This window comes from Hyperolius riggenbachi, chromosome 9 (assembly GCF_040937935.1).
Source record: "Hyperolius riggenbachi isolate aHypRig1 chromosome 9, aHypRig1.pri, whole genome shotgun sequence".
Classification (NCBI taxonomy): domain Eukaryota; kingdom Metazoa; phylum Chordata; class Amphibia; order Anura; family Hyperoliidae; genus Hyperolius; species Hyperolius riggenbachi.
The window spans coordinates 88,000,255-88,028,222 of record NC_090654.1 but is presented as its reverse complement, the minus strand read 5'-3'; the positions used below and the strand labels follow the sequence as shown (position 1 = coordinate 88,028,222).

At 47.4% G+C, this 27,968-nt stretch overlaps 1 protein-coding gene across 1 annotated transcript; it reads right to left on the bottom strand.

Annotated features, from left to right (window-relative positions):
- On the bottom strand, positions 1 to 22,696 carry LOC137531659 (muscarinic toxin-like protein Tx-NM3-2). Its single transcript, XM_068251602.1, has 3 exons — positions 22,644 to 22,696; positions 18,781 to 18,912; positions 1 to 210 (listed from the first exon to the last, which is right to left on the bottom strand). Exons 1-3 carry the CDS (start codon positions 22,690 to 22,692, stop codon positions 113 to 115), a joined length of 279 nt encoding a protein of 92 aa, XP_068107703.1. The 5' UTR covers positions 22,693 to 22,696; the 3' UTR covers positions 1 to 112.
- Positions 22,697 to 27,968: the final 5,272 nt, after the last annotated feature.

Sequence of the window (27,968 nt, the reverse complement as noted above, 5' to 3'; positions counted from 1 at the left end):
AAGCCATTAGGTACAAATAAAGTAAAAAGGTATTGGTTCATTTAGTCAAAGCTAATAACTTGCATGTAGAGTTCCATCCCACGTTAAATGGTGCATGAATCCAGCAGTGGTATCAGTTGCAGAGATCTGTACAACAGCACTGAATGAATGTGTCATCTGTCTTCATCGGTTTACAGTCAGCTTTGGTGGTGCATCCTTTGTTAAGGGAATCTAAAGGAGCAACAGTTAAAATATAAATTAGTTGTACATAATAATAAAATAGCCTAAGCTAACAATAAAGTATGCTTAAAGTGAACCTCCAGACTAAAAATCGACTCAGCAGCACTGAAAAGGCTTGGTGTTTCTTTAACAGTTTCACAGCATAAGAACTTTGTTTCTCTTATACAATCCTCATTTTTAGCTGCACAGAAGAAAACTGCACGGGCATTTTTCCCCTGATGCTGTGCAAAGCATGATGGGATTTCTGATGTTGTTGTTCTCGCTCTGCTGTTTTGGTGCAATTTTTTTTTTTTTTTTACATTTTGAATTTGACATTTGAAGCCTAGCGCATGCAGCTGGGAGGGGTTATCAGGACACAGGACAGTTGGAACTGTGTCTTATGCTCTCTGTCACCTCCTTTCAACCAAAAAGATGGCTGCCCCCATGACAAGGATGGCAGCCCCCATGAATCACAAACATTTTCCTGTTCTTTTAAAACGGGGTGGGTAAAAAATTATATTACCTATCTATTCTAATTAACATAACTAATGTAACTTAATGACAGTATGTTTGTTTAGGCTGAAGTTCCCCTTTAATTCAATTGCAATGGAAAAAAAGCCTCATTTACATGAGTGAACGATCAGCTGTGCATCACACACATACTCTACCAGCCGATTCAACTGCTAATTTTATGTTTGCAATTTGCAAATAGGTATGGTCAACGAGTTGCTAATAGTTCATGTAAAATGTTATGCCATCTTGTACATACAGGTAGTCCCTTCATTACGATCGCTCGACATACAAACAACTCAATTGATACGAATGGCCTGATTCTGTCGTGAGGACATCTTTTCCTTGTGGAGGAAGATTGAAGGAGCAACTTCAAACTTCCCTTGTGTCCTGGCCCATTTCACCCACAGCAGAAGACAAGACAAATAACATTTATATTGAGCTACTACTAGTCTACCTAAGCCTGTTTAAAAACGGGGTCTAGGTAGAGAAATTACAGCCGCCCGCTGTCCTGCTCCCTGGCCTCACCTCCCGTCCCAACGGCTTTCTGTACTGCGCACATGCGCAGTACCAAAAAGCTTCGGACGGTCAGACAGGGAAAGTGGATGACGCAGGGACAGTTAGGTTTTATTGTATAGGATTCTCCTGGCAGACTAAAAGCACTTGAGCTGCAGCCACTAGGGCATGCCCAGTAGGCAATAGAAGTGTCAGGGAGACTAGCCCAAGGACCCCATAGCAAGAAGAGATAAGATTTAAACCCAGGTCTCCTGTGTTAGAGGCAGAGCCCTTAAAGAGTAACTGTCAGGCTGCAGAAGCTAATTTAAACCTCTATTCTCCTGTGTTAAACAGTTTAGAAGGAAGCCATAAAGCAATTAGTGAAGATAAAAATCTCAGTTACCTTTGATGTGTGCTTATTAGCAAGTCTGTTACAGAGCCATAAGGACGCAAGCCGCATACTAAACTGCAAAGCATTCTGGGGCCCTCCCCTCGGCTGCTAATGAGACGGTACAGGAGCTTCTAATCAGTCCAGCGCCTAGCACTGATAAATATCCGGGCAGAGTACACTGCAGGAGTCAGCTATTGTTCCTAGCCACATGGCTCATTAATATTCACTGCACACTGTGTTGTTCAAGTAGGAGCTTATCTGTGATCAGGAAGCAGTCAGGACATGACGACACATTTGACAGAAAAACATGGAGCCTGCCATGAGCTGTCAGGAGCATCTATCTCTGCAAATACTATATACAAATTCTGTGAAATCCAAACGTGGACAGTGAAATGCATATGTAATGTAAGTACAGCCAATCTTTAGCTACTGATATATGTGTTTATTTTCTCTGAGACCTTATACCTAACAGCTCCTCTTTAACCATTACACTTTCCAGCCACTACAGAAGCAGTGCAGGTTTCACCTCTGAACCGAGTCCAACACTGTCTGTCCTCCTCTCTCCACCACCTGCTTGCTCTTGTGTATGGAATATCTCCCTGTATGTCCTGTAACATACAGGAAAAGATGCCATGCAATAGAGGCTGCAGGAGGCCAAGTGAATAGACGGAAAGTGCTGGACTTGAGCTGGAAGGTGAGTTCAGTGCTGCTATTGCAGGGAGGCAGGAGAGGCACAGAGGGAAATAAAGAGACACAGAGGGGGACAGAGAGGTACAGATGGGGACAGAGACGTGCAGAAGGAAATAAAACCACAGAAGGAGACAAAAAGGCTCACAGGGGGGCAAAGAGGCACAGAGGGGGACAAAGAGGCATGGAAGGGAACAAAGAGGCACAGAGAGGGGGGCACTGGGGACAGAGGTGGAACAGTGTTCTGCCTTAAAGGGATACTGTAGGGGGGTCGGGGGAAAATGAGCTGAACTTACCCGGGGCTTATAATGGTCCCCCGCAGACATCCTGTGTTGGCACAGCCACTCACCGATGCTCCGGCCCCGCCTCCAGTTCACTTCTGGAATTTCTGACTTTAAAGTCAGAAAACCACTGCGCCTGCACGCCCGTGTCCTCGCTCCCGCTGATGTCACCAGGAGTGTACTGCGCAGACACAGACCATACTGGGCCTGCGCTGTGCGCTCTTGATGACATCATGATCGAGGACACGGCAACGCAGGCGCAGTGGTTTTCAGACTTTAAAGTCTGAAATTCCAGAAGTGAACCGGAGACGGGGCCGGAGCATCCAAATTCTCAGATCTCTGTGACACATCACATATGTATAAGATGCCCCCCCCCCCCCCCCAATTTGAATTGATAGCACACCACCGACAATTTTGAACCACGTGTTATAGCCGCAGTGCGCCTCTCCCCCCCCAGGCATAGGTGCCCCCAGTATAGGATCTCATGTGTAGGTGCCCTCAATATAGGTAACCAAGCATAGGTGCCCTCAGTGTAGGAAGTCAGGTGTAGGTCTCCCCCCATAGGTAGCCAGGTGTCAGTGCCTCCAGTATAGGTAGCCAGGTGTTGGTGCCCTCAGTATTTGTAGCCAGGAGTAGGTGTCCAACCTCCATTAGATAGCCAGCACTAGGTGCCCCCTTAGAAGCAGGCGCCCTGAGCGACTGCTCGGGTCGCTCAGGTCAAGGCCAGCTATGGTCTAAGGTGCCAGGACATCTGTGCCTATAGGCTCCTTTGAGCTAAATCCGGGCCTGGATCTGTACATCAGTCCGGAAAGAGGGACAAATGAGAAAGAAAGGGGGACTGAAGGATTTGGTTTCCAAAGAGGGACTGTCCCTCAAAAAAATGGACAGTTGGGAGCTATGCATTCAAGTTAAAGTGAACCCAAGATTAGTGGTATATGGAGGCTGATATATTTGTTTGCTCTTAAACAATTGCAGTTGCATGGCAGCCCTGCTGATCTGTTTGGCTGCAGTCCTGTCTGAATCACACCAGGAACAAGCATGCAGCTAATCTTGTTGTCAGTTCTGACAATATTGGCATCAATATATGGCAGCTTCCAAAAATCTCTTACCTCAGGTTCGCTTTAGGAGCAAATCTACATTCCCTATCTTGTTTGTTGTCTGGGGACTTTCTGTATTTATGAAGCTAGGAAATGGATCGATCAAAAGCAGGAGTTGCTTTATTTGATTTGTGTATGATTAAGCTGCATATATTTACATAAAATTAAAATAAAAGTTTGCATCAACTTCAAATTCTTAGCAATGTATTGACCATACCTCTTTGCAATGGTAATTGGTTAAAACCAAATGGTCCAAATACTATCCAAATACTAGTAAGCTGCATATTGCTGAGTGTCATACATCGCCTACGTTTTGTCTGCTATTTATTTAAATGTTGCTTTAAATATTTTTAATGCATACAATTTTAGTGATAATTACACAGCAATGTACGGCAATGGCTCCACAGTTGGCAAATTCACATTGGCATGATGCTTCCATGGTACATTGGGCCTGATTCACAAAGCGGTGCTAACCCAGTTAGAGACTTTAGGCATGATAACCATTGCACCACGCTGGTGAAAAGCCAGTTTAGGCGTGATAAGTTTAGGTGTGATAAGTTTAGGTGTGATAAGTTTAGGCATGATAAGTTTAGATAAGTTTAGATCGCTTGCAAAGTCCCGCACGCAAAGCAGCGCGATTAAACTTTATGCAAAGTGCACCAGACTTTGCTAGCGCAAAACTTTTGATCAGCTGTGCACTGTGGTGCTAACCCAGTTGGCGCTCAAACTTATCACGCCTAAACTTATCACACCTAAAGTTATCATGCCTAAACTTATCACGCCTAAACTTATCACGCCTAAAGTTATCATGCCTAAACTTATCACACCTAAACTTATCACACCTAAACTTATCATGCCTAAACTGAGTTTAGGCATGATAAAGGGCTTTTCACCAGCATGCTAACTGTTAGCACCGCTTTGTGAATCAGGCCAATTGTGTTCCATTGTAATTACATGAGGTGAACTGTGCGTTACTAGACAACACTAGAGTGACCAGACGTCCCGGATTGCCCGGGACGCGTCCCGGATTCGGGGTCCGCTGTCCCAGGCTTAATGAGGTCCCGGGAAACGTTCCGCTTTCAGCAGCGGGACGTCCCGGCCTCGGGACTCTGGCCACTCTCTCCTCAATGAACTGGCAGCGGCGTCTATAGACGCCGTGCCAGTTCATTGCCTGCAGCCCCGCTCCAGCCTCCTCTTCCGGTGTCTGTTCCGACACTGGCAGAGCAGAGCAGGGCTACGGCAAGATGGCTGCTGAAGCCCTGTACTGGAGACCTATTTGTGTCTCCAGTACAGGGCTTCGGGCGCCATCTTGCCGTAGCCCTGTCAGCGCGGGAGACTGCAGGAGAAGTAAGACAGTCCCAGGAGCAGCGCGCCAGAGGCCGGAGACTTCTGCCAGGTGAGTAAATCAATGCTTTCTTTTCCAGGTGAAATGTTTGCCTGCATTGTTTCTTTTACAGGTGAAATGTTTGCCCGCATTGTTTCTTTTACAGGTGAATGAAATGTTTGCCCGCATTGTTTCTTTTACAGGTGAAATGTTTGCCCGCATTGTTTCTTTTACAGGTGAAATGTTTGCCCGCATTGTTTCTTTTACAGGTGAAATGTTTGCCCGCATTGTTTCTTTTACAGGTGAAATGTTTGCCCGCATTGTTTCTTTTACAGGTGAAATGTTTGCCCGCATTGTTTCTTTTCCGGTGAAATGTTTGCCCGCATTGTTTCTTTTCCGGTGAAACGTTTGCCCGCATTGTTTCTTTTCCGGTGAAATGTTTGCCCGCAGTGCGTTTCTTTTCTGGTGAAATGTTTGCCCGCATTGCGTTTCTTTTTTGGTGAAATGTTTGCCCGCATTGCGTTTCTTTTCTGGTGAAATGTTTGCCCGCATTGCTTTTCTTTTCTGGTGAAATGTTTGCCCGCATTGCGTTTCTTTTCTGGTGAAATGTTTGCCCGCATTGCGTTTCTTTTCTGGTGAAATGTTTGCCCGCATTGCGTTTGTTTTGTACTGACATGTTGCCCGCATTGCGTTTATTTTGTACTGACATGTTGCCCGCATTGCGTTTATTTTGTACTGACATGTTTGCCCGCATTGCGTTTATTTTGTACTGACATGTTTGCCCGCATTGCGTTTACTTTGTACTGACATGTTTGCCCGCATTGCATTTATTTTATACTGACATGTTGCCCGCATTGCGGTTATTTTGTGCTGACATGTTGCCTATTGCGTTTATTTTCTGGTGTCCGGGGTAACCGTTACTGCATTTATTATTTAATGGTCATAGATGGCTATGTTTGCTGCTTTGTGTTTACGGTATACTATTAGCATCACACAGTTTCTGCACACCCATGATGCAAAGTCTCGTTTGTCCACATCATGGCGTAAACACTGCTTTCTTATGCCTCGCTGTTACATCATTACGTTAGCTCCGCCCATAAAATGTCATGGCCACGCCCACGCCACGCCCAGTCTTCATCGCTGCGCGCTCCTCAGTCCTCCCCACTTTTCGCCGCGGCGCGCTGCGCGCGCCCCCCCCCCCACGCCCCCCTCCAACTCCCAGGTTGGACCCACAAAAATCTGGTCACTCTAGACAACACGCACCTTAGGGTCTTTTCACGCTTCGTTAAACTGAGCACCTGTAAACTAAAATATATAAAAAGCACCAGTTTATATATTTGAGTTTACAAGTTCTAAATTTGTGGCCCATATGCAATTCACTTTTTCTCCAGAGTTTTCTCCTAGGTGATATTTTCATACCTTGACATACAATGCCTTTTTGAAGAAAACCTGTATTAAAAAAAACGCCCCTGAGGGGTAGTCACCTCGGGAGGGGAAAGCCTCTGGATCATAACGAGGCTTCCCCCGTCCTCCTGCGTGCCTCCGTTAGCCTGCCCGGGTCCCACAAAGTGCGGCAATGTAAATATTTACCTCGCCGGGATCCAGTGCAGGCGTACTAGTGGCTTTTCGTTCAGGTAAGGCAGAAATAGCCGAACCTGATCGATCCGCTCTACTGCGAAGGCGCAAGTCCTTTTGCGCCTGCGTAGTAGAGCGGATGCGATTGGGTTCAGCTATTTCCGCCTTACCCGAAGGAAGAGCCGCTACTGCGCCTGCACTGGATCCCGGCAGCGCAGGCGCAATCAGCGCTTGTCAGGCTTGTCGGGGGAGGATTGCGGGACGCTTTGGGGGAGCCAGTGCTGGATTACAAAGGGCCTAAGCCATAAATTAGGCCCTGCATGGGTCTGTGACAAGTCTAAATAGGATAAATACAGCCTGTCATGAGGTGATTTCATATTTCCCTCACTATGAGGTAAAGTCAGAGCTGATTGGCTGAACTTTGGTGCAGAGAGTGTGTGTGGTAAATGTGTGTCACACAGGTTGGTCACCCCTGATTGGTCGGCTGTCAGGCAGGTTTATATTTGCAGGTGTTACTAGGGTTTAGGGCAGAGTTCAGCGACCAATCAGGGCTGAGTTAGGTATATATAAGTAAGGTCCGGACAGCACTAGCTGCCTGTCACCTCAGTGGCTACTAGGTGAGCTCTTGAGCTGTAATACGAGCTGTAATACTCTGCTCACCTGGCCACAATGGAGGTACTCAGGCAGTTGGCGGCGAGAGCGGAGGAGCCGGGAGGTCTGGAGGTCCTGGAGAGATGCCTACGGCTGGCTGAAGCGGAGCAAGGAGGTCGGATGGAAGAGGTCGGCAGAAGAGGAGGAACAGGAGGACTCGGCAGGCAGTCGCAGAGGAAGAAGTCGGCGAAGCGTCCCTACTCGCCGGGAGAGTCCAGTGGTGTCTCCCATCGGAGTTCCCCGGCGGAAAATCGGCAGGCCAGAAGCGGCGCACCCCCCGAGATGGCCAGCGGCGGCGGTGATCGTTCCGCCAGGAAGAAGAAGAAGGGAGGAAGATCGGGCGGTCCGGGTGCAGCGGCGAGACCTGTGTCGGCCATTCCGGCTGCCGAAGAGGAGGCGGGATCGTGCGCGGCCACTCGGGCTGTGAGGGAAGCGGAAGCAGCGAGCGCAGCCAACCGGACTGCAGTGGAGCCAGCTGGTGCAAGCGCGGCCATTCGGGTCGCGGGAGAGGCGGTTGGTGCAGTCCGGTCCAATCGCACAGCAGCAGAGTCCCCAGGTTCCAGTCCGGCTGCTCTGGAGGCGTTCCTGGGCGGGAGCTTAGGCGCGCCGACCAGTCGGGTCGCGGCGCTTGGAAGTGGGCAGAGCGGAGTTCTGGAGCCTGTGTTGGTAGCTCAGCCAGAAGTTACAAGAAGATGGCGGCGGTCCCGCCCATCCGGCGGCGACCTATGTAGGAGCGAGAGGTGTTCCCGAGGGGCGGAGCTTCCCCTTGCCTGCAGCCGGAGCCGATCGGGTCGCAGTACGCGACCAGAGCAGTGAGCCTGGCGGTGGGGGCGGGTGTATGCACGATGGGTCGGCTGCTGAAGCGTTTCCTAGGCAACTGGGAGCGTCTCATGCGGCGCCCAGCGGTGTGTCACCGCCTCATGCTGGTGCTCCTGCTAGCAGCATTACACTTCTGGGACAGCCTTCCGGATCGGCGCAGCAGTAGCCTTCAGGAGCCGGTGAGTATAATGCTATATCACCAATAATACAAGCTCTTTTACAGGCGCTGCAGAAGCAACAGAGTCAAAGTGCTGGAAGCACTTTAGTAAGTAATGCTGGTATGGTGTGGAGCGGGCAGGTAGGGGGACAGAGGGATCTAAATGTTGTGAATACACCTTTGCTTCCCCCTCCTATTCTTTCTTCTCACACTGAGCCTGCACCCACTGTAGCTAATCCTACATCTAACCCCAATGACACGATTGTTCCATTGAACAAACCAGGGGTTCCCGAAAACATTTATAAAGAGAACCTGTCATGTGATCTCTCACCATTAGGCTTTCATTTGGCTATGTCAATAAAAGAAAAAATATGGAATGGGGATTACATTGAGTTGTTATCTCTCTTACCGGGTTCTAAAGAAATTTTGAAAAAAGACAAAACTGACAATAAAAGTGATGATGATCAAAGAAAGCCAGTCGCAAGATCCTTTAACAACTGGCTTCAAGCGTTCTGCATTTATGCTAGTGTCCTTGGTGAGAGATTCCCAGACAGGTGTTCGCATATGTTTGGATACATTGACACTATATTAGTGGCTTACAAATCCCTTGGCGGATTAGCGTGGTATCATTACGACGAAGCATTCCGCCAAAGGATGGCAGTATATTCGCAGGTTAAATGGGGCTCAAAAGATGTGGGCCTTTGGTTGGAATTAATGATGCCTCAACGAGTTTCTACTTTTAAACAACAACCTAGCCAGTCTTCCTCTAGCCAGGCACGTGCAGAGGGGGGTGCTCTGGGTGCCCAGGCCCCCCCCCCTTTTTAAAATCAGCAAAAAAGGCCCCTCTGGTCGCGCAAAATAAGCCCCGCCCCTACCGCGGTAAGCCCCGCCCACCCTCGAGAAGCTCCGCCTCCGCCTGGGGCACTTTCAGGTGAAGAGGCCTGGATAGGAATCCTAGTGTGGCATACTGACCTCACCCTCCACCTAGGACCCATACTGACCTCTACCTCCCCAAGCACCCATAGTGACTTCTCCCTCACCCACAGGGACCTCTCCATCCACCTAGCACCCACAGTGACTTCTCCCTCCCCAGCACCCACAGTGACCTCTCCCTCCACCTAGCACCCACAGTGACCTCTCCCTCCACCTAGCACCCACAGTGACCTCTCCCTCCCCCTAGCACCCACAGTGACCTCTCCCTCCCCCTAGCACCCACAGTGACCTCTCCCTCCCCCTAGCACCCACAGTGACCTCTCCCTCCCCCAGCACCCACAGTGACCTCTCCCTCCCCCAGCACCCACAGTGACCTCTTCCTCCCCCAGCACCCACAGTGACTTCTCCCTCCCACAGTGACCTCTCCCTCCACCTAGCACCCACAGTGACCTCTCCCTCCACCAGCACCCACAGTGACCTCTCCCTCCCACAGTGACCTCTCCCTTCACCTACCACCCACAATCACCTCTCCTTCCCCAAATCTAGCAGTGATCCTGCCTACCCCAGCACCCACACTGACCTATCCTTCCCCCAGCACCCACAGTGATCTTTCCCTCCCCCAGAGGCTACCCTCCTGTCCCCTGCAGCACTTACAGGGACCTCCAATCCCAAAAGCAGCGCCCACACTGATCTCTCCGAACACACAGCATCCACAACTACTCCCTCCTCCAACAACTACAATGACCTCTCCCAGCACCCACAGTGACCTCCCCTTCCTCCAGCACTCATACTGACCTCTTCCTTCCACAGAACCCACAGTGACCTACCCTTCCACCAGCACCCACACTGACCTCTACCTCCCCCAGCAACCACACTGACCTCTACCTCTCCTAGCAGCAACTATGCCATTCATAGCAGTACACACAGTGACCTCCCACTCCCTGCACCCACCACAATCCCACCAATATTCAGCACCCACATTACACTCAACCAGTAACCCCCACTAGAGCAAGCACCCAGTACTTGCACCAAGCAACTTTCACCCAATACTTATATCCGACCTCCATATGGCACTTTGTACTTGCATCATTCACCCTATAGCTGGCACCCAGTACTCACACCCACTTGACACAGTACTTGCACATTATCTGAACTCACATAAACCAGTACTAGCACCCAAAGTACCTGCACTCAGAATCCACATGACACACAATGCCCACCCATAGCTAGCACCTAGTGCAGGCAATGCACCAAGTATTCGCACCAATGTACCTGCACCCAACACCCACATGTTTCATCTGCAGTAGTTCCAGTTGCACTAAGCCTCCACTTGGTGCCCAGCACAAACACCAAACACTCACATATGACATCTAGTACTTGCACCCAGAACTCACAAGGGCTTGAGTAACTGCAATCAACACCTACATGATGCTTGACACCAATTCATACAGCCAAAATGCACATGACACCCTGTGCCAGCCTCCAGAACCCACATGGCACCCAGCATCTGCCTTTAGCACTCACATGACAACAAATACCCCACTAGCCATCACCCAGATGTTACCATGTACTCGCTCCCAGTACCCACTTGGCACTCAGTATTTGCACCTAAGACCCACATGACACCCTATAACCCCCATAATCAACACCCACATGGCATAGTACTCACACAGCACAAAGTTCCAAAGCCATTATATGCACCTAGTACCCATCCATGGCCAGCACTCAAATAGCAACCAGTACCCACCCTTGGTCTGAACCCATATGAGACTCAGTACTCTCCCATGGCACACATGCAGACCACACATGGCACTCCCTACTCACTCATGTCCAATACTCACATGGCTCCCTGTACCAATTAGCACTCACATGGCACCCACTTCAGCACCTAATACAGCATAGCACCCACTGCAAATAAAGACCCAATACAAACTGGACCTTGGTACCCACAGCAGCTTGACACGGACTGTACTTTGGCACATCGGCACCCACTGCAACTTAGCACAAACTGGACCTTTGCGTCTTACCACCCACTGCATCTGTGCACCCACTGCACCTTGGCACTTACTGCAGTTTTGCATCTACTAATGCTTAGCAACCACTGCATATTGGCAACCACTGCTTCTTTGCCTGAAAAGAAGCTTGGGTGCTGATCTAGAGGGACAGAGGTCCCAATAATGAAAGGTGAATCCATGCCTACATCAGGCTCCACTGTGCCCACTCTAATAGTGCGCACCTATGACTGCTGATTTGAGGGTGGTGGCACCAAAGAAGTTGGTTGGAAGAAGACACAAAGTCTGCCTGATACTTCTATAAAGGTGTTGGTGTTGGTGTTGGTGTTGGTGTTGGTGGTGGTGTTAAGACTGCCTAGTGCTTTCTGGAGAAGGGGTATTACATACACAATTTATTTAGCACGGTTTATCGATTAGGGTCCCTTTTTCAAATTTGAGCACCCCCCCTTGAGAATCCTCTGCACGGCCCTGCCTCTAGCTATAGGAAAGGTGTATGCTACGCATACAATGACACGCAGTGTAAGTGGCCTGGGACATGCAAGTATAGGCATGAATGCGGATTTTGTGAAGGTGCTCACTCTATAGCTAAGTGCTTTAAAAAGGCAAACTCAGTGACCAGTAGCTCAAAAGAGCTTTTTCTGAAAAGCAGTCACGCCGGTGAGGCTTCAAAACATGCTGCCATGGCTGCGGCTGTATCCAAACAGGGAGAAAGCGGAGCTGTTAATTGATGGTTTTAGCAATGGTTTTCCGTTGCCTGCATTTAAAGGCCCTGGTTGTATTTGGGTGAATAATTTAAAATCTGTTAATTCAATGGAGGATGTAGCTTAAAGAGGAACTGTAACATGAAAAGATCCCCTGGGGGGTACTCACCTCGGGTGGGGGAAGCCTCCGGATCCTAATGAGGCTTCCCACGCCGTCCTCCATCCGTCAGGGGTCTCGCTGCAGCCCTCCGTGGAGTCCGGGCAGTGGTGACTTCAATATTTACCTTCCTGGCTCCTGCGCAGGCGCTCTGACGGCTGTCGGCTCCGAACTACACGGAAATACCAGATCGCCGTCGGGTCTGCTCTACTGCCCAGGCGCAAGTTTCCTGCGCCTGCGCAGTAGAGCGGACCCGAATGAGATCGGGTATTTCCGTGTAGTTCGGAACGGAAAGCCGCCACAGCGCCCCCGCTGGAGCCAGCAAAGGTAAATATTGAAATGACAGTCGGCACAGTCGCCGGCTGTTTGGAGGGCTGCGGTGAGACCCCCGTGGGACAGAGGACGGCGTGGGAAGCCTCATTAGGATCCGGAGGCTTCCTCCACCCGAGGTGAGTACCCCCCAGGGGATCTTTTTAATGTTACAGAGTCTCTTTAAAATAGACAAAGAATTACAAGAAGGTAGGATATCTGGCCCCTTTCCGCACCCACCATTCTTAAATTTCAGATTGTCACCTTTAGGGATAGTTCCCAAAAAGAGCCTGGTACTTACAGATTGATCCATCACTTATCATTCCCATCAGGTCAGTCGTTGAATAATGATATCTCCGGTGAATTAGCATCGGTGTGTTATGCAACTTTTGATGACGCTTTAGAAGTCCTTCACCCCTTAGGTAAAGGGGCTTTGCTGGCAAAGGCCGACATCAAGTCAGCCTTTCGCTTACTCCCAATTCACCCTGACGCTTTTAATTCGCTCGGTTTTCAATTCCATAATGCTTATTATTTTGATCGCTGCCTGCCCATGGGTTGTGCCCTGTCTTGTAATTATTTTGAAAGCTTTTCGACTTTTTTAGATTGGGTTCTTTATGCTATTTCAAAAAGGGAGTCATTCATACATTATTTGGATGACTTTCTTTTCATGGGCCCAAAGGATTCGGAAACCTGCACCAGCTTGTTACTTCTCTTTACAGCTATATGTGAGCATTTCGGAATCCCTCTAGCTGGTGAGAAGACGGTTGGTTCTTGTACATGCCTCGAATTCCTTGGTATCACGATTGATACCGTTCAAATGGAATTCAGGTTGCCCGATAGCAAAATTAAAAAAAATTGAGCGTTTAATAGCCACGTTGTTGCGCAAAAAGAAAATCCTGTTGAAAGAAATGCAAGGGTTGCTAGGAAATTTAGTTTTTGCAACCAGGATTATGCCCATGGGCAGGGTATTTTCGCGGCGTTTATCTTCGGCAATGAAAGGTTTAAAATCCCCTTATGCCCATATTAGACTGACTTCGGATTTAAAGGCTGACATGATGGTGTGGGCTGAATTTTTACAATCATATAATGGTAGATCAATCTGGCAGGATGGATTTATATCAAATGCAAAACTTGAATTCTTCACAGATGCATCCGGCAGTGTGGGATGCGGTGCATATTGGTCAGGAAAATGGTTTTGTTCCCAATATAGAATGCCAGCAGAATGGCAGCAGCCAGAGATAACAAAAAATATCGTGCTACTTGAATTATTTCCAGTAACAGCAGCATTGTACATTTGGGGTGAGTATTTTGAAGGAAGACGTATAGTAGTTCATTCTGACAATAAGGGAGTTGTTTTTGCCATAAACTGTCTTTCTTCTAAATCCCCTTTGGTAGTTAAGTTGTTAAGAATTTTGGTCCTATATTCTTTAAAATTTAATGTATGGATTAAAGCAAAACACGTGCCAGGTTCAAAGAATGATATTGCCGATGCTTTGTCCCGCTTGCAGATGAACAGATTTTGGCAGTTGGCTCCAACCGCTCAATCCCGTGGGGAAGAAATTCCATCTTTTCCATGGAATCTGATATGGAACTAATCAGTTTAGGAATTCAACAGTCAGTTTCCATGGCGACCTGGCAGTCATACTCTGTCGCATGGAGGGAGTGGAAAATATTTGTTAACAGCATGGGTATTACTGAATGGAATGTGTCAGAGGAAGCAGTTTTGAAGTTTATTGCAGTAGATATTAGGAAAGGTTACTCTCATTCTCATATCTCAAAAAGGCTGTCAGGAATTGCATTTTTTCTTAAATTGCATAACATCCCTTCTTGCACTTCTTGTTTTTTTGTGCGGCAGCTCTTGAAGGGTTATAAGCGTGCCACTAATCAGCCAGATGCTAGGCAACCGATAACGCTAGATATCCTCTCTTTACTTTGGGTTAAAGCTGAAGCAGTATGCCAATCTAATTTTGAGTTATTACTTTTTAGATGTGCTTTTTCACTGCTATTTTTTGCGGCGTTGCGTATTTTGGAGCTTGTATCACAAAGTTCAAGCAAGGACACAGGTTTGAGATATGAAGATGTGAGTAGATCTGACGGGAAGGTAGTTTTATGGATCAGGAGGTCAAAAACAGATCAGGAGTGTTAGTTGAATTGAATGCCTGGCCGGGCAATAAGCTCTGCCCTTTAGTAAACTTAAAGCAATTTCTGACAATCAGAGGATCGTCCCCAGGTTCATTGCTTAGACATCAGTCAGGCCGCTCTTTAACAATCTTTCAGTTCAATGCAGTGTTAAAGTTAGTTGCGCTACAGGCAGGTTTAGGTCATTGTAGATTAACCGCCCATTCATTTAGAATAGGTGCAGCTACAGAGGCAGCTAGGCTAGGCTTAGATGAGAGTGTTATCAAAAGACTAGGGCGTTGGAAGTCAGCAGCATTCAAGTTGTATATCCGTCCTTGACCTTTTTAACTACAGGAAAGAAAACTATAGTTTGGATCGTGGGACACTCTTTCGTCTTTTGGGCATACGAGAGAGCCTGCAAGAGATCTTATACATCCAACTTGAATCTGGACCCTCGCTACTTTGCAGTATATTGGTATGGTGTGCGGAGAATGTTGTGGTCTCAGTTGAAAAGTGAGCTTTTTCGCTTGTTAGAAGTTTTTCCAGTACCTGATGTTTTAATAGTACACCTGGGAGGTAATGACATTGCAAAGAAAACTTGAGACACTTGAACTATTCTTCAATATCAGGGATGATCTCAGCAGTTTTCAGACATTTTCCAAAGAAACAACTATAGTTTTCTCTGAGGTTATCCCCCGGTTGAAGTGGTTGTCGTCGCCGGGTCTGGTTCCTTGTGAAAAGATCCGGAGACGTCTTAATCACCAATTGTCGAAGTGTTTGCCAAAAATCGGGATCCTTACATACAGGCACATTGATTTAGAAGGGGGTGTGGTAGGGCTTTATAGGCAGGATGAGGTACACCTCAGTGAAATTGGATTGGATATCTTTAATTTAGACCTCCAGTACTGTGTTGAAATGGTCGTGGGTGGGGTGCCAGCCTAGGAGTCTGGCTGGTGGGGTCTTATTTACTGATCAACCGTATCTGGGCTGTGGTAGTCAGATACGCAACTGTTATTTCTTATGTATCATTACAAATTGTTTGATATTAAAGTTTGATACTGACCTCAATTATTTATTCATTTTATTATTAAAGTTAACGTTCCTTAATAAAGATGGCCACGGCCAATTTTCGCCAGTCTGGAGTGTCTTGGTATTTATTTTAGTGTTAAGTTTATAGCTATGTTTAAAGAGACACTGAAACGAAAAAAAATGATGATATTATGATTTATATGTGTAGCACAGCTAAGAAATAAAACATTAAGATCAGATACATCAGTGTAATTGTTTCCAGTACAGGAAGAGTTGAGAAACTCCAGTTGTTATCTCTATGCAAACAAGCCATTAAGCTCTCCGACTAAGTTAGTCGTGGAGGGGGCTGTTATCTGACTTTTATTATCTCAACTGTTCCTGGACTATTTACTTTTCCTCTGCTAGAGGAGAGGTCATTACTTCACAGACTGCTCTGAAAGACTCATTTTGAATGCTGAGTGTTGTGTAATCTGCACATATTATAGAATGATGCAATGTTAGAAAAAACACTATATACCTGAAAATAAAAGTATGAGAATATTTTCTTTGCTGCTAATCTTCTAGTAATTATTCATAGTACACAACCAATTCACTATATCATTTTTTTTTCGCTTCAGTGTCTCTTTAAGAGGTATTGTCTACAGTCCCATACAAAGGGCCTAAGCCATAAATTAGGCCCTGCATGGGTCTGTGACAAGCCTAAATAGGATCAATACAGTCTGTCATGAGGTGATTTCATATTTCCCTCACTATGAGGTAAAGTCAGAGCTGATTGGCTGAACTCTGGTGCAGAGAGTGTGTGTGGTAAATGTGTGTCACACAGGTTGGTCACCCCTGATTGGTCGGCTGTCAGGCAGGTTTATTTTTGCAGGTGTTACTAGGGTTTAGGGCAGAGTTCAGCGACCAATCAGGGCTGAGTTAGGTATATATAAGTAAGGTCCGGACAGCACTAGCTGCCTGTCACCTCAGTGGCTACTAGGTGAGCTCTTCTCACCCCCCCCCCCCCCCTCCCCTTTCTTTAAGACGTCGTGGTCAAAATCTTTATTGGAACGTTTGGGGTCTTATTTGCTGATCAACCGTATCTGGGCTGTGGTAGTCAGATACGCAACTGTTATTTCTTATGTATCATTACAAATTGTTTGATATTAAAGTTTGATACTGACCTCAATTATTTATTCATTTTATTATTAAAGTTAACGTTCCTTAATAAAGATGGCCACGGCCAATTTTCGCCAGTCTGGAGTGTCTTGGTATTTATTTTAGTGTTAAGTTTATAGCTATGTTTAAGAGGTATTGTCTACAGTCCCATGCCTGCAGCTACAGGGGTGGGGAATCCTCACTGGGACCCAGAGGCTTCCCGCTCCCGAGGTGAGTACCCCCAGGGGATTTATCTTTAGTACAGGTTTTCTTTAAACCACCAGCAAGCAAGAGAGTACTCAAGATAGATTTGATAGTGCTTTTTCACCAACTTTTGGGTACTTTTTCAATTGTAAGATACTGAAAAATTATTTTAAAAGAGAAGATGAAAACTATCTCCTAGGAGATAATTCAGGTGAAAAAGTTAATTGCATATGGCCCTGCGTGGCTAAGAAACACAGAGTCCAAGATTTGTCTGTGTGGGAGCTGAAAAACATTAGGAAAACTGTCGACATAAGACAGTAAAAACTTTTTAGGACTATAGATAAAATTGTTTATTTTATTGGTTTATTTTCACTTTAGGTTTAATTTAGTGTTAGCCATAGCTGCCTGCAACTGACTCAGGTTTCTGTGAAGGACTTTTTCATTGATTGTTAAAATGGAACACATTTATTGCAGTGTAGCAAGTTTTTTGGGAGAATACAAACTGATACAGTAAACCTGAAGTGAAACGTTAAAAAGAAAAACTATTTGCAAATACGTCTTAACATTTATCGCTAAGGCCCCATTCACACTTGCGGTTCAAGTCCGCAAGTGTCCGGGGTCCGGGTCCGGGGGCCGCAAAGAGACCGTACAGGTCTCTGCGTTGGCCACAAGTTGCGAATCCGGAATTTATCAGTTCCAGCTACAATAAAGTAGCCGGAACTAGATACTTTGCAGTGCCGGAAAGGCACAGCAAGCATGAGGGATACCGGCGTGTAGTCCGGGAGCCCCAAGTGGCATAGGACCGGTGCTGGAAGCATCCGGTCCTATTGCTAGTGTGATGAGAACCATCCGTTTCTCATTGCACAGCATGGCCGCATGTTCGGGTCAGGATCCGGCCCGGGTCCGCAGCCGGATCCATCTGAAAATGGCGCCTGCAAATAATGGCGCATAGTGTTGCCGCTAATCCGTTTGCCGCTTATCGCTATTTAACGTTAAAGCCTTATTGTTATTTATCGTTAAAGCCTTATCGTTATTTAGCGTTAACACACAGAACCCTCTCTGTACCTATCCCTAACCCCTAACCCCCCCCCCTGGTGGTGCCTAACCCTAACCACCCCCCTGGTGGTGCCTAACCCTAAGACCCCCCTGGTGGTGCCTAACCCTAAGACCCCCCTGGTGGTGCCTAACCCTAAGACCCCCCTGGTGGTGCCTAACCCTAACCACCCCCCTGGTGGTGCCTAACCCTAACCACCCCCATGGTGGTGCCTAACCCTAACCACCCCCCTGGTGGTGCCTAACCCTAAGACCCCCCTGGTGGTGCCTAACCCTAAGACCCCCCTGATGGTGCCTAACCCTAAGACCCCCCCAGTGGTGCCTAAACCTAACCTTGACAGTGTTACATTAAATCCATTCACCATTTTGCAGTTAAATAACGTCTGCAGTTTGGCTTATGTAGGGCGCTATTGATAAATAACGTTACTGTGGGCAATAACGTCTGCTGTTTGGCAAATGAACGGCACTATTGATAAATAACGTTAGTGTGTGCCACTATTGATAAATAACGTTAGTGTTTGCCGTTTTTCTTCTTTTTTCCCTGTGCACCATTATTATGCAGTACTAACGATAAATAGCGAGATAAGCGATCTTTTTAATGCGGCGCCATTTTTATGCATAGGCGCTGTGCGCCATTATTCACTGATCCGCCGCAGCCGCACGGGGACGTACAGCAAAAATGCAGCAAGTTGGAAAAAAGCCAGTACGTCCCGGAGCTGCGTTCCCAGATCGGATCCGGATCCGGATGGTCGCACGAGTGTGAATGGATACATTGATTAACAATGTATCCATTCACCATCCATTGTGTACGGAGTGCTCCGGGTCCGGGGAAGCCGGACCTGGAACACTAATGTGAACCAGGCCTAATGCTCAGTATACAGAAAACATGTCGCAATGAGTATTGTATTAATTTACAACAAACGATAAAATGGAGTCACTTACATCGGAGACTAAACATCTTGCTATGTAGCACAGAATAGCATGTGTTCTTATGTTCTGGACAGGTCTCTATACTAATGTGACAATTGCCGGGGTAAGTAGGACAGGAAGCCTGGTAACACTTCAGAGCCTCTCCTGTAATGACAAGCATTGTGTTTAGTGAGACAGAGAAAACTGAAAAGTATAATAAAAAACGGTATATAGAGTTACAAGGCAAAAGTGCTCAGTTTGAGACCCCTTTCACCCTTTCACACATTGGGCTTAATTCACTAACCGGTGCTAAGCCGGTTAGTGTGCCCTAAGACTTAGTGGGCACAAACCACGGAGTTAAAGTGAATGGGAACACATATTTTAATAAAAAAGTCAGATACTCTCCTAAGGAGAGGGAGGCTCTGTGTCCCATAGAGCATCCCCTCTCCTCTCCCGGTCTCCACTGTTGCACTGGCTCCCCGTAGCGGTATTCGACCGTTTCGGTCAAATACCGCTGTTTCCCGGCCAAAGGGAGGCTTCGGAAATGCTTCGGGAGCCCGAGTGCTCCCGAAGACTATGCCGCTCTACACTGCGCACGCGCGAGCGGCAACCATGACGCACTCGCGCATACGCAGTGTGGAGCCACCTGTCTTTGGGAGGACTCGGCTCTCGAAGACTTCCGAAGACCCCTCGGCGGGGGATGTGAGCGGGGGAGCCAGCACAGCACCGAGGGCAATGGGAGAGGAGAGGGAAGGCTCATTAGGACCCGAGCCTTCCTTCTCCTTAGGTGAGTATCTGTGTGATGTGTGGGCGCAAACCACTTAAAGCTAATGGGAGCCCATATATAAATAAAAAAAGTCTCGCTTAGTGCGTGCTCTGTGGTGTGCGCTGGTAATAGTGCGCAGTGCGACAATAACGTCACATCCGCTGCCCCCTAAGCGGCACACACGGTGCGCTGTAAACGGCTTATTGGGTCCCCGTAAAGCAGTGCATTTATGCGCCGTTTCGGGGGCACCTGATGCGCCGTTTTCGGTTTAGGGGGCAGCACCTCACACTATTGTCGCACCGCACACTATTAGTGCGTGCACTGAGTGGGGCTGTGCACGAAGTAGCTCTGCGCGGCCGTTAGTGCGCGCAGAGCTACTTAAGGGGCACTAAGAGGCTTTTCACAGCGGCGCTAACACTTAGCGCCACTTTGTGAATCAAGCCCATTGAGGTTGATTCACAAAAGTGTGATAACTGCTATCACAGCAGTTATCACGCGAGCTGACGCGTGCAAGGCTTTGCGCTCAAGCTGCATTACTTTGCATGATAAGAGAAGGTTATCGTGCGATAACATGTGCTTTTCACATGAAGCGTGCACGTGATTGCACGATAACCTTCGCTTATCACGCGAAGTAACGCTGTTCACGCGCAAAGCTTTGCGCACGACAGCTTGCATGATAACTGCTGTGATAGAGTTATTACGCTTTTACGAATCGACCTCATGATGCGGTGCAATTTGTGCATGGCATAAGAGCATACTGTAGCGCATTGCACCATTACATACATATTGCTCCCTGTGACAGACTCACCATGACCCCGAACAACTAAGCTAATGGCGTCAGACATCAGAAAAATCAGGACTGAGGACAGGAAGTGGGTCATGTGAATTTAGCTATATGTACATGCACATTGCTACCATCTTTAAAGATAGTTTGCACAAGGCTTTGCGCGCAAACTGCATTACTTCGCATTATAAGCGAAGGCTATTGTGCGATCACATGCGCTTTTCACATGAAGCGTGTATGTGATTGTGCGATAACCTTTGCTTATCACGTGAAGTAACGTTGTTCGCGCGCAAAGCTTTGCGCACGACCGCTTGCGTTATAACTGCTGTGATAGCAGTTTTTACTCTTTTATGAATTGACCTCATGATGTGGCGCGATTCATGCGCGGCATAAGAGCATACTGCAGCGCATTGCATCATTACATACATATTGCTCCCTGTGACAGACTCACCATGACCCCGCCCCCAAACGTCTAAGCTAGTGGCGTCAGACATCAGAAAAATCAGGACTGAGGACAGGAGGTGTGTCACGTGAATTTGGCTATATGTACATGCACATTGCTACCATCTTTAAAGATAGTTTGCGGTACCATTGATTCCCTCAGAGTCATGCGCCATGCCATTGACTCCTTTAGAGTCGTGCACCATGCGTTGCTACACACCGCAACGCACTGAAGCCTCTGCGTCATCTGAACAACTTCCATCACATCATGTTGTACTCTGAGTACTGTGGCCTGTCTCATAGACATGAATGAATGGTCACTGGGAGAGTACCGTGACACAACATCGTAAGTATACAAGCAGGGCGGAGGCGTGGCCGTACTCAGGCAGGCGCAGTATGGCTATGCTCATGCACGCAGCAATGGTGGTTGCCAGGAGAGTAGCCTCTGAACTATCCCTCTACCTAGGTAAGCAGGTGAGGCACCACAACTCCCAGCATGTCTCCATAGAAGAACCACAACTGCTTGCATGCCCCCATAAAGGCATCACAGCGCCCAGCATGGCACCACAGCACCCAGTATGCCCACATAGAGGCACCACAGCTCCCAGCATGCCCACCATTGAGGCACCACAGATGACTCTGCCTGGGGGACATCCAGGGCACCCCAGAATAGATCCGGGGCACGTGCCACTCATCTTTGGGGCTAGCAATGCCCCTGTGTATGTAGAATAAAAGAAAATGAAGGTATACATACATCAGGTAACTTGGCAGATGATCGGCCATCTGATTTGATTGTTATAATTGAATCGAATGGAAATCGGTGCTGCCAAGTGCATGCTTGATCCATGATTTCGACCTTAAATTGAGTGCATTAAAAGGTTGGATATGCTGCAAGATGTCAGGTCATCATGGTCGGTTGGATACACGGTGGTAACGGCAAGCAATATAGGGGCCAGCGATGAAATCGACAAAACCCCCTATGTGGTCCCCCCTAATGTTGGATGTTCCTCCCCAGTGATTAGTGCACAATACATTACCTCTCCACGTCCAGCACTGCCTCTGGGCGCTATACTTCATCTGTACACATTCCCCACACGTAGCTGGCATGCACAGGGTGCGAGTGGGATGTCACACATACACCTGTGCTACTCTGGCAACTATGTAGAGCGTGTGTATGGATGGAGGTGCCCAGAGGCAGCAGCAGACAAGTGGCAGAGGTGGAGCGGCAATGTATAGAGCACTGGGCATGGGGTAGGTAACATGGAACATTAGGGTGGACAGCATGAAGGGGGGAGGGGAAGCGTTCCGTCAGCTGCCCATACTCCGCAGGCCTATTCCCGATCAATTTTGTGCTGAATTGGCCGCCGCGTCCGCCGGCTAGCCACTGTTTCCCTAGTGTATAAATGTATATGTATTTGTACATTATCTGTCCTGTGTCACGATGCCCGCCCATCTTCCTAATCTGCCGCTCTTCCATTAGCGCTGTACACGCCGGCGGCGTGACACAGGACAGGTAATGTATAACTGCACACATACATGTACATTTATACACTGGGGAAACAGCACTGGGGTTAAGTCGCATTTGTTGCTTGTCTCCATATTGCTCGCCGTTACCCTGCGCACTCGATCAACTATATCTTGCAGCATGTCTGATCAGGCACGCACTTGGCGGCACTGATTTTTATCCGGTTTGATAATAATTGTTGAATGGGATAGTCAATTAGCTGCCAAGTCACTAGATGTATGGGTACCTTAAGAGAATGGCCAGTTTTAGACTATGATAGGATCTCTAGAACTATAGCAGAGATTAAAATATTGTCTGCATGGGCAATTTTAGGTTTGCTATGGAAATCATACAAACATAACATGGCCCAAGAAGCAAATCAAAAGAAACAATCCATTTACCTTGGAGAAGCATCACTCCCAGAATCAGAGTAATAACGGCCAGCTTCATGTTGGTTATCCTGTGGTTGTTGTTTTTTCTGAGCTGTGCAGGTGTCCTGTGAGCTCTCACTTATATCCCTGCAGAAGGGGTCAGGTAATGGTCATTTACTTATGCAAAAACCTCACTCCTCAGCTCAGAAAATATCTTATCTACACCTCTGACAGTAGAAGGGGTCATGGTTTAAAAGATATTGAGCAGATCAAATATTCAAAGCACCACAGACCCTGAGCTAATCAATTACTTTCATTACTCAGAAATGGTCCATTGTGTGAAAAGAATTAAATGCAACTGCCATGGGTTGATCCAGAAGACACACATGTCCATACAATATGGCTACAGGGGGCCACTAACTCAGGGATGCTTATTCAGATTACATAGAAATGAAATTTCCGCATTTCCGATTAAAACTCAGAAATTGGACTTCTGCAGAAATATTGCATTACCACAACCAGGGTTGCCACCTCATCCCTTTAAATACCGGCACATATGAATTATACATGCCTTGTGGCTAATTAGATGCAGTTTAGGCACTGATTAGGTGTGAGTAGCCCCAGAACCTGTATAACTTAGATGTGCTGGTATTTAAAGGGATGAGGTGGCAACCCTAACCACAACTCACTAATTTTAGCCCAATCACAGAACTCAGAAGCATTGGGAATTCACCCTCACTGCCTCTATACTGAATGCTGACTGCAACAAACACAATGGCTCACTCCCAGCTCTAGGGAGGGATGCCCGCAGGGTCCTGCTAGCGACATAATCTATGATTACGTCCAACCGAAGTGACAGCTCCCCTATAGTAGGTGATTAGTAATAAGACCCAGTCCAGGTTTTCAGAATAACTCATGTACTTTAATCATCCCCAACCCTAGGAAACCTAAGTTAATTAGACCCTTTAAAACAAATAATGTGTATTCCCAGCGATAAATGGTGCAGTGGCTGTCAAGCATCCAGCAGTGGCCTCAGTTGCAGAGATCTGCAGAGCAGCACCTGAAGTTTTGCTGAGTAGAACTCATCAGTTGGCCCGTTTCATGCATCCACGGCTGAATGAAACTAAAGGAGGAATATTGTAACGATTGGTGTCAGCAAGAAACAGATTTTTGATTATGTGGTGATCTGCAGTATCACCAATAATACAGATGCTATACCTGATTATATAGTGATCTGCAGAATCACCAATAATGCAAGTATAGTAAACAGACAACTGTGATAGCTTTAATGCACAGTGGTGTTTTGGTGCAACAGTAAGTACTGACAGGTTTGGCAACACCTCACTAGAAGAGCTGGTGGGCACTGTCAGTACAGCGAACACCTCACCAGTGACGAGGGCTCACTGGTGAGTAGAGTGGTCAGACTAATCGAGTTGGCAACAGACAGGCAGATACAGTACAAAATCGGAAGGCACAGAGGAAACGGTAAACAGACAGAGTCGGCAGCAAGATCAGATGGGCTAAGGTACAGAATCACTGAACAGAAGAGTAGTCAAAAGGAGCCTAGAGTCATACACAGATAATCAAACAATCTCCAATGAATTATAATTATAGCTATCAAAGGGTCTGGGCGCTAACACGTAGTATTCGCAACAGCAGATAAGTTGCAAGTGACACAGCGAGGCTTATGAAGCAGAGGAGACCCCTCCGGCATGCCTACCCCTAACAGCCAAGTGTCGCCTCTGGCGTCAGCCGACCGGCCGGTCAGCTGACACGCCTCCTCCCCGCAAAACGGTTCCGTCTGTGCGCGTGCGCATGCGACAATGCGAACTAATGTGCGGCTCACAGACCCGTCCTCGGCGTGCTAGACGCCCGAGGCACGGGTAGATTTCTAGGCAGGGAGGTGGAGGCAGCTGCGGTGGTAGCGCTGTTCACCGCAGCTGTCTCTCCAACGTTCATTACAAATATTTAGAAAAACAATTAGTTGTATCTAATAATAGAGTAAATTAAGCTGATACCAAAGTAAACTTAATTTAACTAAAAGGGTAAAAAAGGAAGTGCTAGTCTACTTTAGAGGACCCAGCAGGAGACCTCATGGGGAAATTCCATTGGTGGACGGCACCCTCTCGAACTGCTAGGGTTCCGATAGGTTGTAATAAAATATTCCCACACTATTCAGCCAATCACAACCCTTTGTGCTGTAAGAGGGTGCTGTGTTTAGAGAACTGATCCCAATGGGGTTTTCTACTGCAAATGTATGTAGCTAAGAAATGGACCAATCAAAGCAGGAGCTTCTGGATTTGATTGGTCTGCATGAATTTGTATACAATTAAAATTACATTTGCATCAACTCTTATTATTGGCAATTCATTCATTAACCATCCCTACTTGCCATGGTGGTCCCTTGCAAACAATTCAAACAATTTTAGCCCAATCACAGAACTCAGAAGCATTGGGCCAATCTGAGAATGCAAAATCAACTCAGAACTTGTATTTGGCCTATCAGAGAATGCAGAGTCAACTCAGAAGTATTTGGCCAATCAGAGAATGCAAAAAATGACCAAAAAAAATACTCCAAACACTGGTTCACACAACAGCTGGGGGCCCTGGACTCTCTCACTGGTTGGGGCCCCCAAACCACCATGCGATACCTAGAGGGAAGTGTGGGTGGGCCCCGGCCCTCTCACCACCAGGGAATTCACCCTCACTGCCTCTATACTGAATGCTGCTGACTGCAACAAACGCAATTGCTCACTCCCAGCTCTAGGGAGGGATGCCCGCAGGGACCCCTGTGGGAGGGATGCCTGCCCGGGGCAGTCCTGCTAGCGACATAATCTATGATTACGTCCAACCGAAGTGACAGCTCCCCTGGTTTTTGCCCTCTAAACCTAGGTGTGTCTTATATTCCAGAGCGCCTTACACAGCGGATATTTTTTATTACCTTAACTGTATTTTTTGGGGTCTTTGGGAGCTTAAAAATATAACGTAGATAAGATGAAAACAGGTGAAAAAGCTTTGTGAATTTGCCCAAAGTTGCTTAACCTTTTCCAATCTTTTTTCCTGATCACGCATGACCCCCCCCCCCCCATCCCCTTTCCCAAGTACTTAATTTTATTTGGTGTGCTGCCTGGAGTGGACATTGGGGATTTGTGGTGGCAGTACCCATCAGTAGGGCACCTCACACTAGATCCAGGAGGTGACCTGGCATCAGTGGCGGGGACGTGGCCAGCATCAGCTCACACGCTGTAGTTCTGCCCCTTTCCATGCATGCCAGCATAATTTTGTTATTACAAGGTGCTGTTTGGTAGAGATGTAGCGAACGGTTCGCCGGCGAACGGTTCCAGGCGAACTTAGGGGGTTCGCGTTCGCCTGCACCAGGCGAACTTTTGCGGAAGTTCGATTCGCCCCATAATGCACTATGAGGGTCAACTTTGACCCTCTGCATCACAGTCAGCAGGTACATTGTAGCCATTCAGGCTACACTAAGCCCTGGAGCCCCACCCCCCACCCCCCTTATATAAGGCAGGGTCCGGCGGCCATTAGCCTCACTCGTGTGCCTGCTAGAGAGTGGAAAGGGACAGCTGCTGCAGACTTTTTCTCCTAGGGACAGATTAGTTAGGTTCTAGGCTGCTTTGCTTGCTCCTGACTGATTATTATTGCTTTTAAAGCACCCAGCAACAGCTCTTTTCAGAGCTCATCCGGTACATTATTTTTTTCTGTGTGTCAAACTGAAACTTTTGTTGCATGCACAACCTTGCTAATTGATATTGTGTGTGCCACTGCCAGCAGCCCAGCACATTCAGTGACTACCTGTGTGTGTGACAGGGAGCTGCACATTGTACTACCCAGTACTGCATATACCCCAGTACCTGTTGTGTTTACCTAACCCACCTCATCACTGCATATACCTAGCTTTATGTTGAGTGAACCCAGCTCACTGCATCTAACTACCCAGTACCTGTTGTGTTTACTTAACCCACCTCATCACTGCATATACCTAGCGTTGTGTTGAGTGAACCCAGCTCACTGCATATAACTCCCTGTTGTGTTGAGTGAGAACCCACCTCACTGCATCTTAAGTACCTTTACTGTTCAGTGAACCCAGCTCACTGCATCTAACTACCCAGTACCTGTTGTGTTTACCTAACCCACCTCATCACTGCATATACCTAGCGTTGTGTTGAGTGAACCCAGCTCACTGCATCTAACTACCTGTTGTGTTGAGTGAGAACCCACCTGGCCACCTCACTGCATCTAACTACCTGTTGTGTTGAGTGAGAACCCACCTCACTGCATCTTAAGTACCTTTACTGTTCAGTGAACCCAGCTCACTGCATCTAACTACCTGTTGTGTTCAGTGAGAACCCACCTCACTGCATCTTAAGTACCTTTACTGTTCAGTGAACCCAGCTCACTGCATCTAACTGGATCTATGTAGGAATAGAGCGCTCCATAGTGCATTTATCAAAGGGCGATTTTTATTAAAAAAGTTAAAATGTACTCACAAACATCAAAGTCACAATTGCTTGTCAGCGGTAAGCCAGCCGCTTGAACACCGGGTTCTCACTCAACTCGTTAGTTAGTGACTAACGACAAGCCACGCCCACCCAGAAGCGAGACGGTAGTCCAGGACAACGGAGATCGCGCTGCTGGCCACAGTGCGTTGCCATCCACCGCCCGGTGTTCAAGCGGCTGGCTTACCGCTGACAAGCGATTGTGACTTTGATGTTTGTGAGTACATTTTAACTTTTTGTAAGGCTTGGTGGTGTATTCTCCACAGTCAGCATGCAACGCATAAGCTGACGTGGAGGAGGTACACACACTAGCACAAGGAAACAGGCTATCCCTAGTATAGTGGAGGGGAGGACTGACTCCAACAGGAGATTGTGGCGCACAGAGCTGGTGCAGATCTGACAGCCACAAACAATGCTTTCGCTATAACGTCTCAGCGCAAAGTAGCGCTGAGCGCACAAACCAGAACTGAGGAGATCAGGACAGGTAAACAGAATGAACGCTTGCTAAACTAGCCACTACTTAGTGACAGCAAGCGTCCACAATAACACAGACTGGAATGAGGCAGCCAATGCGTTGCGGCGATGGCGTGCCTCACAAAGACAGGACAGGATAGTCAGGAAATAGCAGGATCAAGATAGATGAACGTAACACAGACAAATATACAATAAGTATGTTTTCCTAGCGTATTACAATTACAGCTATCAATGAAACTATTTGTAACGTCTGACTAACATATGTATATATCGGCAATGAACCGATATATGACATAAGCAGGAACGCTGACTAGGACTGGAGTAATACAGGGAACAGGACTCAGAAGGATTCGCTATCTCTTCGCAG